Raw genomic sequence first — 13,376 nt, 5'->3', positions numbered from 1 at the left:
CTCTCTCCTCTCAGACCACTGTTCTCTGATCTACCATGTCAGCCAAAGCCATCTCGGAGCAGACGGGGAAGGAGTTCCTCTATAAGTACATCTGTACATCTGCAGCGGTCCAGAACCGGTTCCGCTATGCCAACGTGACGACTGAGACCGACTTTGACCGGCTGGCACAGGACCACCCCTGGCTGCTCACTGAGGTAAGGAATAGCTGACCCATCGAAGGCTCATTTTTCTTTAGAACCAAATACCGACCTAGTACCTATGTCTTAACAGCAGCTCTTATGTCATTCAATCACCAACGGTCAATGGCACGACTGTCTTTTCAGACATCAACTATTTCTTCATAAGGATGACTGACCCACGCAAGGTTAACTGTTGGCTCAAAACAAGGATTACATTACAGTCAGTAGATTCAGTTTGGCTACATTTATAGTCATAAATCTGTCTCCATGACTATCACAGCAGCCACCTTCCCTGACTGCAGCCTGTGTGAAATGCTACATTTATAGTCATAAATCTGTCTCCATGACTATCACAGCAGCCACCTTCCCCGACTGCAGCCTGTGTGAAATGCTACATTTATAGTCATAAATCTGTCTCCATGACTATCACAGCAGCCACCTTCCCCGACTACAGCCTGTGTGAAATGCTACATTTTGTTTGCAGACACAATCACTTAGGCTAATGGAAGAGAAAGTAGAGTGGTCTCCTGGCTCTCGTTAGGACCCTAACGTCCTGGCTAGCAGGCCCATCTTCATTCCAGCCACTCTTCTGGCTGGAAAAACGTACATGAAGCAAGGTCAATGTAGAGGAGAATGAATGTCCGCATTGTCATCGGAATGCATCAGGAGGAATAAAAAAATGGCATCCACAATGGGAGGAGACACTCTCTTTAAGAGCAGTCATAATTACCTCAGAGATGGAGGAGTCTGGGAGAAAGAGGGGTCTAATGGAATTACAGTATGACTCATCTCCCAGGGTAAAATATATCTCTCTCTGTCTGTCCTGTCTGTCTCACTGTCTCACTCAGCTGGTAGGCTGTTTTAGTGCGTGGAGGAGAAGGATAGAGGAGGGCAGGTGTAGGCCCAGATACACATGAACCGGTGTGACAGGATTGATTAGGAAATTACATTAACTTTCTCCCTGGGCCCTCTCTGCCTGGTTTTACTGGCAGCACTCCAGATGATAATGGCTCAAGTCTCATAAAGTCACTTCTCTCTCCATCTCTGATTAACCCAAGAGAGGTAGCAGCCAGGGGGAGGATGGAGGAATGGAAGGAGGGACCCGAGAGACTTTTGATAAACAGCTTCTATCTCCAAGCCAACAGTGTTGAACAGTCACCACCACCGTAGTCACTGTTACTAGCCGGTTACCACCCGGTACTCTACCCTGCAACTCAGTGACTCCTGCCCTATGATTGACTGAACACTGGTCACTTCAATAATGTTTACATACTGTTTACATACTGGTTTACCTACATCATATGTATATACTGTTTTCTAGTCATGGCTCATCCCCTATAACTACTGCTGTACACACCTTTTCTATTCATATACTGTCTATATAGTGGGCTCCCGAGTGGCGCAGCGGTCTAAGTCACTGCATCTCAGTGCTAGAGGCGTCACTACAGACCCTGGTTCAATTCCAAGCTGTATCACAACCGGCTGTGATTGGGACAATTGGCCCAACGTTGTCCAGGTTAGGGTTTGACCAGGGTAGGCCATCATTGTAAATAAGAATTTTTTTCTTAACTGACTTGCCTAGTTAAATAAAAATATATATAGTACCAGTCAAAAGTTTGGACACACCTATTCGTTTAGGGGTTTTTCTTCAATTTTATGATTTTATACGTGGTAGAATAATAGTAGTAATAATAGAATCAAAACTATGAAATAACATATATGGAATGATGTAGTAACCCAAGAAGTGTTAAACAAATCTAAATATATTTCAGTAGTAGCCACCCTTTGCCTTGATGACAGCTTTGCACACTCTTGGCTACTTTGATGAATCTCAAAAAGATTTTGATTTGTTTTTTTGGTTACTACCGAGTCGCGGTTTTGTCTCACCAGAGGTGATGGTCGGATTTGCGTTTATCGTTGAAGGAATGATTGTTACACCGAGGCTTGTACTCTGGAGCGGGATCGATTTGGAGGTGGATGGTCCGTCATGGTCTGGGGCGGTGTGTCACAGCATCATCGGACTGAGCTTGTTGTCATTGCAGGCAATCTCAAAGCTGTGCGTTACAGGGAAGACATCCTTCTCCCTCATGTGGTACCCTTCCTGCAGGCTCATCCTGACATGACCCTCTATAGCATGACAATGCCATCAGCTATTCTGCTCATTCTGTGTGTGATTTCCTGCAAGACAGACGTGTCAGTGTTCTGCCATGGCAATTGAAGAGCCCGGATCTCAATCCCATTGAGCACGTCTGGGACCTGTTGGATCGTAGGGTGAGGGCAAGGGCCATTCCCCCCGCAGAAATGTCAGGGAACTTGCAGGTGTCTCTGTGAAAGAGTGAGGTAACATCTCATAGCAAAGAACTGGCAAATCTGGTGCAGTCCATGAGGAAGAGATGCACTGCAGTACTTAATGCGGCTGGTGGCCACACTTTTGATTTTGCCTCCCCCTTTGTTCAGGGACACATTATTCAATTTCTGTTAGTCACATGTCTGTGGAACTTATTCAGTTTTATGTCTCAGTTGTTGAATCTCGTTATGTTCATACAAATATTTACACATGTTAAGTTTTCTGAAAATAACTGCAGTTGACAGTGAGAGGACGTTTCTTTTTTATGTGTATATTTCCAAATCATGTCCAATCAATTGAATTTACCACAAATGCACTCCTATCAAGCTTTAGAAACATCCCAAGGATGATCAATAGAAACAGGATGCACCTGAGCAAAATTTAGAGTCTCATAGCGAAGTCTGAATACTTATGTAAATAAGGTATTTGTGTGTTTTAAAATGTTTTAAAATGATACATTTGTAAAAATGTCAAAATACCTGTTTTCACTTTCTCATAAAGGGGTATTGTATGTTGATTTAGGAAATGTTTTTATTTGATCAATTTTAGAATAAGGCTGTAACCTGAGGTCAAGGGGTCTGAATACTTTCCCGGATGCACTATATGTAATATTCCAGACTCGTTCTGATATTTATTTATTTGTACTTTTTTGCAATATGTTTGTTACTGCACTGCTGGAGCTACAAACACAAGCATTTTCGCTGCAACAGCGACAACATCTGCAAATCTGTGTACGCTACCAATAAACTTTGATTTGAGGGAGGAAACCTACCTCCTGATCTACAGATATGGTTCTGATGAAGATGGGCTTCAAATGCTGAGGATTTGAAGTGTATAATGATACCTGAAGTGAACTCGCCCATTTGCGCCACACATAAACGTCATCGTCGGCATATAACCTGTTATCATAAACAACAAATGAGCAATGTGTTAATGTGAGGCGAACTACGTTATCCTGTCATGGGTAGTCTAATCTAAGGATGATCACTAAATCACAGTCACTTTATGTCCATTATCCTGGTGTTGTGATGCTAACAGTTCGACCTGTGTTGTCTGGTCCCTAGCGGCTGGTAGTGAAGCCAGACCAGCTGATCAAGCGGCGGGGGAAGCTGGGACTGGTAGGTGTCAACCTGGACCTGAAAGGTGTCCGAGAGTGGCTGAAGACCCACCTCATGAGAGAGACCATGGTAGGTCATTGTGCACACACACACACATTCCTGGTCATGCACATTGAAACCCACCTCCCACAAGGCTCTTCAGTCTGCACTGTAGTGAACTCTTTCACTCTGCTCACTGTTTACTCTGTCTCCTGCAGAGCATTTGGTTCCACTCAGCCCTCTCTCTTTTCTCTTATTTCTCTCTTCATCCCCTCTTTCCCATGCCCACTAGTACTACCCATCCAAGTTAAGTGTGTTTGTTTTGATGCATGTTAAACGCTTGCCTCCAGAGCTGCACAGATTGCTAATCGGCTCTCGGTCAGGTGCTAGTCAATCAAGCCAGTCAGCCGAGAACGGAGAGTCCTGCCTGTGAGTAAACAGGTGTCGGTGTAAGCCGAGCACGCTACAGTAGATCCATCACTCTGTGTGCCACGTACATGTTTGTGTGCTTCATAAACCATGGGCTATGCGAGGGAGTGAGTGTGCGCGGGCTTGCGTTAGAGGTAGGCAGCTGTGGGCTGCTGGATATGTCACTGGCCAGACATTTTAGATGAAAACGTCAGTCGCTGCTGGAGACCATCAATAGGAAATAAATGAATTCACAGTTAAGATGTTGTCGATCTGGATTAATCCTTTTGTTTCGACTGGCTTGAACAGCTGTTGCTGTTATTTTAGAATCTGGTTAACTTGTTACTGTTATAGAACATGTTTCACAATATGTTGTGTGTTTTCATCGCTTAGATGTGTTTTTGGGTAGCTGTATATGGGATAGTTAGTGTATTTGTATTTATTATGGATCCCTCTTAGCAGCAACTACTCTTCCTGGGGTCCAGCAAAATGAAGGCAGTTATACAATTTTAAACAGTACAATACATTCACAACAGATTTCACAACACATTAAGTGTGTTCTTTCAGACCCCTACTCTACTACCACATATCTACAACACAGAATCTGTGTGTGTGTAGGTAGGTGCTTGTGCAGTAGCTGGATATTGAGATTAGAGGGTGGTACTGGGTATTATGCTACAGTATGTGTTATTTGTGTAAGTGAATGACATTCTGTAGTGTGTGTGTGTGTGTCTGAAAGAGACAGGGTGTTGTGTCCGGACGAGAGAGAAGAGGTGGGGTAGAGTTCAGTAACTGTGAACAATTTAGTCTGTCAGCTCGACTTTTTGTTCTCGCTCTCGTCTCACAACCCATCACTCTGTTTCTCCCCAGCTTATCAAATCACTATTCCCAGAGGTTGATGACTCCTCGCCTGGCTATTTCCCCCACTCTTTGACTACATAGCGTCCCTCAGTGATAGAGTGTAACCAGGATAGTTCATGTGTTACCAGGCGAATGGGTGTGAAACTGCCAGTGGTTATTATGCATCATATCAGTTGAATTGACACCTTTTTTTTGGTCACTACTTTAAGTTTATGTAAAACTTCAATCATGTTTCACCTTTTCTACTTAAAAAAACAAAACTTTTTGAGCTCCTTAATCAATATATTCCTTCAACCTTTTCGCCCCTCTCTTCCGCCATCTCCTCCCTCGTTCTCTAGGAAGCAGTGAGAGAATCAGTATGGAGATTATTTCAGGCTAGTTTGGCCTCAGCTAGTCTTTAATCAGATGGCCTCTTTTCTCCCTTCATCGTCCCTCCCTTTTTATTCCATCTCTAAGAAATGTCAACCTTCTCCTTTTTCTCCCTTCTTTTTTTTTCTTTCTTCTGTCGGCTGACTGCTCTCCCGGGCAGTCCCTGGTTGTTTTATGCGTGGGGACCTTTTAACACAGGCAGTGTTACAGACAGCTAAATGAGCTCTCGTTTCACCTAGGACTATACTAGACCGCTGCTCTGTGTGGACGTCATCCTCTGTCAGTTTGGGCCTCCTTTTTTCAGGCTTTATTCAACTACACTTTCTTGTCCCATGGCCTGACTATTTAGTTTGTGTCTGCTCTGTGGCCACTTTTTGTTCACTTTGGGGCCTTGCGGTGTGTTCATTCATACTGCTTTTTATAGCCTCCCTCTCTCGTTTTCTCTCTCTCTGCTTCTTTCCCTCTATTAGTCCTGAGGGCGTACCTGTAAACAAGTGCAGTGTTGCGTTATTTTTTTTTTTTTTTACCTTTATTTTACTAGGCAAGTCAGTTAAGAACAAATTCTTATTTTCAATGACGGCCTAGGAACAGTGGGTTAACTGCCTGTTCAGGGGCAGAACGACAGATTTGTACCTTGTCAGCTCGGGGGTTTGAACTTGCAACCTTCCGGTTACTAGTCCAATGCTCTAACCACTAGGCTACCCTGCCTCGCTACAGCTGGCTCACTTCAACTGCTCAGAGTAATAGTCATTATAGCATTGTAGTCTCCTGTGGGAATCAATGACTGTTTTGCCAAATGAAATGCTGCCTTTTTGCTCCATCAATTCTCTATTTCTCCCCAACACAATGTCTGTCTGTGAGCTTCTAAATAAGTGCTGTGTGTGTGTGTGTGTGTGTGTTTCTCAGGTGGGAAAAGCAAAGGGGATCCTGAAGAACTTCCTCATCGAGCCATTCGTAGCCCACAAGCAGGTGAACTATCTATGTGATGCGATTTCTCTAGTCTAGCTACCTCACAGAGGACTGCAGCCCAACAGTTTTTCCAACTTACTTGAATTGTATTCATGAGTTGTGTGAGATACTTTTTAAAGGGATAGTTCACCAAAGAAACGATACTATAGTATTTTATCCATTTGTCCACTGTTGATGCCATCCCAAACGGTGATGCATGTCAGCAGTCAAATTGTCAGGATTGAGCACTTTAAGTACAGAATGAAAACGGGTGATGAAGATAGTTTTGGAGTGAATTACCCAAATGGCTTCTATGGCGTACACGTCTCTGGTCGCCTATAACTGACCGGTGTGTGTCTCCCTATCCCTCAGGAAGAGGAGTTCTACGTGTGTATCTACGCCACACGGGAGGGAGACTACGTGTTGTTCCACCATGAAGGAGGGGTAGACGTGGGGGATGTGGACGCTAAGGCCAGTAAGCTTCTGGTAGGAGTGGACGAGAAGCTGACTGAAGACGCAGTGAGGAAACAGCTCCTGACCCATGTCGCTGCGGACAAAAGAGCGTGAGTGGCGCGAAGACAGTGCATTAATTTCAAAAACTGATTTCTACTTTGTGAGGGAGAGAATTTGCACGCTGAAATAACAGGATACTAGATGAATAAAATGTATGTTTATGGGAGAGAACCTCGTTCATTCTGAGGTAGTGAAGTGGAAGGTTAGAGAGAACCTGTTGTTGCGTAAAACTAAAGCTGGCAGGCAAGCAATGGCAGCACCACTCACTACAAAACAGAGAGGGGAAAGCGATGGGGAGGTACTCTGTGATAATGCAGTAATGCTGGAGGGAGAAGGAGGAGGAGGGTGAGTTCCATTAGGGAAATGACAAACTCCCTCCACTACGAGCTCGCCTTTCTTCGATCATCCCCCTCCTTTCATCCCCCTTAGCCTTATTCTGAGGCCCGTTCCCGGTGCCTGACGTTTATTTTGATGGGCGTGATACAGTGCCCCCCCCCCCTTCGCTCCATTTTTTTTTGTGAAGGCAGGCAGGGCCTGGGGCTGGGCTCACCACAGTCTCGGCTGACATTGAGGAAGATGGCTCTGCACTGTTCACCCCCCCCCACCCTCTTCCCTCCTTTGGATCCCCAAACGGAGCGGTGGGCCCATCAGAACCTGTCAGTAGGAGATGAACTTAGTCACTGTGGGTGCAATGTGTCGGGCCTGACCCCCTCACTCCCTGGCCAGGGTTCTCCTGGTAGCTAGAGTAGCCCTCCTGACAGACAGGAGACTGACGTGGTCACAAGGCCACAGAGCTGCCTGCACAGCTGACAGACAGACAGGCAGGCAGGGAGAGAGAGAGGAAGAAATACTGCCCCCACTACAGCCACTCATCTGTTTGGACAGGAGGAGGCGGGAGTAAATGAGATGTTTCCTTCATTGAAGCGACGCTTGTCGGCTAATTTACAGGTGCAGTGGAAAAGAGCTGGCTCCTCCTCCACCACTGCCTCCACCCCTCCCTCTTTCCCTCACTTCTTCCTTATTAATGTTGGCTCTGGTTTTTATGGATTTAGTGTTATATAAAGGGTGTGACTCACTGTTTTGATAGGAAAGTTCTATTGCTAAGGGAAATGAATTAGAATGAACAGTCAGTTGGCAGATCTTCCACTGAACCATATTTATTTCCCTGCACATACTAAGGATGAGAAAGGGTCTGTCTGCGTTTTAGGGAAAGTTAAAAGGTCAAGGTGTAGCTATAAAACAGTTTTTGTTGGCTGGTTATTTCTTCCTGCAGGGTTCTGGCCAGTTTCATCGTTGGACTGTTCAACCTGTATGAAGACCTGTACTTCACCTACCTTGAGATCAACCCACTGGGTAGGTCCTGTCATACAATCCTACCACATCCAACACTCCTACCACAGCCTAAACATGATGCTCTGAACAACTCCCTCATCCAGACAAACACTCACAGCCTCATCATTTTGTCATCGAATTAAGACGTTTGGGGGGGGGGGGGGGGGGGGGGGGGAATAAAGATCTGACGGAATCTAAAAACATCTCCTTGTAGGAAAGCATATAGAGGAGCAGAGGTTCATTGCAACATTCTAATTCTGAGGGGGGAAACTGGTTCAATAATTCATGTTCCTGCTGTTTGGTGACTGCAGTGTGTTTTATCAGGGTGTAATTGGTCATCAGTACCAGGTTATATGCCTCGTGGCAGCTGTTCCTGTGGAGGGGAGAGGACTGGGGATGCTGAGACCTCCCCTCCTGCTTTGATGTCTCCCCCACACCCCCTGTCTCTCCAATCTCCCCTTCCTGCAGTGTGAGTAGGGACTAGGGAGGTTAGGACGCCCCCTGGGGGATGTACATGGTCCTCTCTCATTTCCCCTGCGTTCTATTTTAGAGATCACCCCCGCAGTGGCACCGCTGGAGACCAGCAGGTCTCTGTGGAAACTAAACAAACGAACACACAGTGTCAGTGTTTATCTAAACAAAACCGTGCCGTTTCCAACCATACCTGACCCCAGAACAAATCCATTTAGGTAGGGTGGAAGCAGTGCGGTACAGATGGAGAACAGTACTCTGATTCAATCAGAGTGGAAGAAGCCAAGTGAATGTCAATAGGAGGATGTGGTTCTTTGCCTTCTGTATTTAACCCTACAATGCCCCGGTCTAACGTGCTTCTATTTGCCTTCCATGTCGTGTCCCTCTCTCGGTTTCCCTCTCCCAGTGGTCACGAAGGATGGCGTGTATGTGCTGGACATGGCGGCTAAGATCGACGCCACGGCGGACTACCTCTGTAAGGCCAAGTGGGGCGACGTGGAGTTCCCTCCACCTTTTGGCAGGGAGGCCTACCCTGAGGTGAGGACAATCACCTGACTGCTAGCCAGAGGCTGCTATGTCCATTTTGTTACTTAGAAGGAACTAGAAGGATAAGGGCAGTTTCAAGGAAGTCCTAACATATTATACAATCGCTTTACAAGTAATTGTGTATCATGTAAAGACCAGAGTTTGGGTCAATTCAGAAAGTAAATCCAATGCAACATTTTCCTCATTGAAAATCATGGCAGAGAATTTGAATTTCAAGTGTACTTCTGGAATTGAAATGGATTTGACCCCAACCCTGATAAAGACTTGAAATATATTTTCAAATAAGCCTCCACCTAAGTTAATCTGCAGAAGAATCACAGATCTACATGCTGTATCAGGTTCCTCATTAGTTATTTTTGCTGACTACATGCACACCTGTACAGTGATCAAGGTTTCCGTTCCTTCCATGACTATTTTATGAGTCCTCTGGCTGTCCCAGCTACGGAGAGGGATGTTGATCAGGAAAGGGACTGGGGGAGTGACTAGCACAGAGAATAATCAGCCTTGACTCATACTGAGTTAGTACCTTATCTCCATGGCGATACCATAGCACACCCCAGTAGCGACGGTTGTCAGGGTGGAGGGCTACAGGGACAACAGGGATGTAGTGACCTCATTAGACGTTATGATTCTATACCTAGATATTGTGTAATTTGTCTCCGTTTCTGTGGCCCAGTCTAGATTTAAAATGTTAGACCAGTGTTTTGTGTCTTTATTGATGATTTAATTGGCTTGTGCTTTGATAGTTGTTTTTGGCAGTATGGTTAATGGTCTCTCTCTATGTGTGTGTGTGTGTGTGTGTGTGTGTGTGTGTGTGTGTGTGTGTGTGTGTGTGTGTGTGTTTGGCTCTGGCGGGTCTGAGCTGCTTTGAGACAGAGGGTCTGTCTGGGTGCTGTCGGCACCAGACGGGCCCGTTTTAATTGGGCTGCTGTCAGTCTGGGGTGGAGCCACGGTACCAGCGGGTGCCTTTGATTGGGTGTGTCCCCAGCTGTGTCCCTCGCTGTCACAAACAACCAGCTCTGATTGGCAGCAGGCTGTTTTTACTGCCTGGAAATGTCCATGTATCTTATTTTCCCAATAGTATCAGAAATGAGTGTTTCACCACACAGGAACATCCCACATGAGCAGGTGCACACATTTATTTATTTTTTAAATCTGATGAGAAACACTCATATTTGAAAGTGTGGACCTGGGCTACCAGAGATGTTTATCCTCTGTCGTTGAACCAGGATAAAATGAGTTTGAAAAGGGAACGACGTGAGTGGAGTATTACAGCCTAATGAAATGGTGCTCACAAACTGATGGCCTGATCCCTGCTGCAGTCAGGAAACCGTGCGTTCCCACTACCCCCACTGAACCTTCAGCTAAACCTCCCCTTTGGCTCTTGCAGGAGGCCTATATTGCAGACCTGGATGCCAAGAGTGGTGCCAGTCTCAAACTCACCCTGCTCAACCCCCGTGGAAGAATCTGGACCATGGTGGCAGGAGGAGGGGCTTCAGTCGTCTACAGGTAGAGTCGTCAATCACAATGTCTCAATCTCAGCCATGCGTCTTCACCTCAGCATGCCAAACAATGCTACCAATAACATGTTTGGAGTTTCTCTCAACACTCCCATATTCTTTCATTGTGGTGTTGCTAATGGCCCTGTTAGCTTAGTTTCTGGCTGGCTCCTAGGCTACGCTACCTCGGTTGTAATTAGGTTTGGCACTATGCGAGTGCACCAGCTAGTGATGCAACAATCAGATTGATGGCGCAGCCGAGACCAGACGCTGCTGCTTGTTCTGCAGAGAGCTAAATGAGATCCTCTTAACGAGAGTCTGGAGGAATGAGGAGCCTTCCGTCTGTCAGGAGCATGAGGCGTAACGTACACAGACACGCCTACTGTGACTGAATGCTTCTGTGGATTGGACTAGTGTCTGTATAGATTGTTTTAACAGTGTTGTCAGACTGGGAGAGAGAGAGACTTGGTTGATATAATTCAACTTTCACAATGCACTACTCTACTGAATGTACAGTATACTGTAGGTTTTCTTGAGGTGATTGTGTGTATTGTCCCCTGCACCCCTGTGTTTGTGTGTTTTTTTTTTTTTTTTTATCCAATGGGAACCCTCCTACACAGTGACACCATCTGTGACCTGGGTGGAGTTGACGAGCTGGCCAATTACGGGGAGTATTCAGGAGCGCCCAGCGAACAGCAGACCTATGACTATGCCAAGACCATCCTGTCCCTGATGACCCGCGAGAAACACCCAGAGGGAAAAGTCCTGATCATCGGAGGAAGCATTGCAAACTTTACTAACGTTGCAGCCACATTTAAGGTAGATATAAAAATGTATCCACAGAGCTGAACACAATATCTGAAGCAATTGTGATTTAGATTCCCCTAGCGTTAGGCTACTCTGAGATCCACTCTTGTCTGGGTTCCAGGGCATTGTCCGAGCCATTCGGGACTACCAGGGCCCCATAAAGGAGCATGAGATCACCATATTTGTCCGCCGTGGGGGCCCCAACTACCAGGAAGGCCTCAGGGTCATGGGCGAAGTGGGTGAGTAGCTCCACAATAAATAAAAGTACCTTTAGCAAGAGATGTTCATGGTCTTGTATTTCTCCTAATTTCCTCTGTGATAAATGTCAAGCCAATGCTATTTTTTTAGCTTTGATTGACACACTCGACCTTCTGAAGACATTGTGTGTGTGTGTGCCATGTTTCCATAGGTAAGACTACTGGCATCCCCATCCATGTCTTCGGCACAGAGACTCACATGACTGCCATTGTCGGCATGGCGCTGGGCCACCGACCAATACCCAAAGAGCCTCCCGTCGCCGCCCACACCGCCAACTTCCTGCTCAACTCCAGTGCCAGTTCATCAGTAGGTTACACTAGGCCTATAATTAGCTACAGGGCAATTCTATCATTTTTCAATGCGGTCAAAAATGTGATGTTGCTGTTTTTTAGGATATTTCCAAAATAACAATCTGAAATTGTTAAAATTCTGATAATGACTTTCTAATGTAAGAGATTTTGGAGAGAAAAAATGCCTGGAATTTCAGCCTGTTCAGGTGGGATAATCTGATCGGATTATTCTGACCAATGACCAGTCACCATTTATTTGCATATATGTATCCTCCCACTTTGAAGGGGTAATCGGGGTGGGCTCTAGAGTCTAGATGATCCTATCTGCTAATCAGGACTGTATGTAAATATATGAACATTTGTTTCAGCACGCCCACACGATCAGACAGACATTTCAATGGCAAGAGGAGGCTCAGGGAAATAAATTATCATTTGAATATCTAGTTCTTTTCACGAAATAAACACACACACACACACAGTGATTTATTAGACAAACAGTGATGATATGAAAATAAGACTGTTACACCCGATGACCTCAAAAAATGTAAACATTTTAAAAACAGTGATTTTCAAACACTGAGATACACGGTGACGTGTTTCCCATGCTGGCACGTTGAGGTCATCTGGGGTGCGTCTTTGTGTGGTAGAGTATTGCCTGGCTTTGTATGCTGCTGTGGTTATTAAATGACAGCCAGGAGACATTACACTAGGCCTGTGCTGTAGCCTGCAGGGCTCCAGTAATAATGTGCTGCACCGGGGCTTTCAGAGAGATGCGTCCGTGGTCATGCGTGTGTTTTGGGAAAGGGGCCCACTTCCATTTGATGATGTCAGGGCAAAAGGGGGAAAACAATGAAAGCAGCAAATACACATGCACAGGTTCGCTAAAGTGCCAATGGTGCAAATCTCACTGTAAGCACAGCTCAACTGAATGTTGTTTAGTGAATTTGAATGAATTTAAACTGTGTGGGGGCCCAGCATGTAGATTGTTTTTAAAGCAGGTTCAACACGAGTCCACTGTGCCACAGACGTAGTCTGTACATAGGGCTCTACTGTGCAGCTGGCATCACTGCAGGTTTATCACACAAGGCTTCATTGTAAAGCTCGCACCATGCTACTCTCTCGCTCTCTCTCTCTCTCTCTGAAGGTAATGTGGTGCTGTCGCAAATAAAACATGACCGTTTTTAGGCAAGTCGGTCAAATCAAGGCTGTTCTAGGAAGGCATGTGTGCATCAGAGCTGGTGTTAACATGATTATCTCTTCAACAGAATGTAACTCTTCCTTCTTCTGTCTGTCCTCTCCAGACCCCAGCCTCCAGCAGGACAGCCTCCTTCTCTGAGAACAAGGCTGGCACCGGGGCCTCTGCTGCCAAGAAGGCCAAGTCAGGGGCCCCTCCAGGTGAGTTCCTTGATGAGACCACACACACACACACACACACACACACACACACGGGA

At 45.8% G+C, this 13,376-nt stretch overlaps 1 protein-coding gene across 2 annotated transcripts in view; it reads left to right on the top strand.

The window, feature by feature from the left end:
* The window catches only part of LOC109897288 (ATP-citrate synthase), a 28,425-nt gene that overhangs the window by 4,544 nt on the left and 10,505 nt on the right, over window positions 1-13,376 (top strand). For both annotated transcript variants that reach the window (XM_031833996.1, XM_031833995.1), the window contains exons 2-12: window positions 15-194; window positions 3,591-3,713; window positions 6,168-6,230; window positions 6,582-6,772; window positions 7,996-8,075; window positions 8,932-9,062; window positions 10,462-10,580; window positions 11,191-11,389; window positions 11,499-11,616; window positions 11,787-11,941; window positions 13,227-13,320. In XM_031833996.1, the coding sequence (XP_031689856.1) occupies window positions 36-194; window positions 3,591-3,713; window positions 6,168-6,230; window positions 6,582-6,772; window positions 7,996-8,075; window positions 8,932-9,062; window positions 10,462-10,580; window positions 11,191-11,389; window positions 11,499-11,616; window positions 11,787-11,941; window positions 13,227-13,320 (1,432 nt within the window). In that variant the 5' untranslated portion in view covers window positions 15-35. The remainder of the gene's footprint in view (window positions 1-14; window positions 195-3,590; window positions 3,714-6,167; window positions 6,231-6,581; window positions 6,773-7,995; window positions 8,076-8,931; window positions 9,063-10,461; window positions 10,581-11,190; window positions 11,390-11,498; window positions 11,617-11,786; window positions 11,942-13,226; window positions 13,321-13,376) is intronic.

This window comes from Oncorhynchus kisutch, linkage group LG10 (assembly GCF_002021735.2).
Source record: "Oncorhynchus kisutch isolate 150728-3 linkage group LG10, Okis_V2, whole genome shotgun sequence".
Lineage (NCBI taxonomy): Eukaryota > Metazoa > Chordata > Actinopteri > Salmoniformes > Salmonidae > Oncorhynchus > Oncorhynchus kisutch.
The sequence above is the reverse complement of the archived record's forward strand: the minus strand, read 5'-3'. Positions and strand labels throughout refer to the sequence as shown.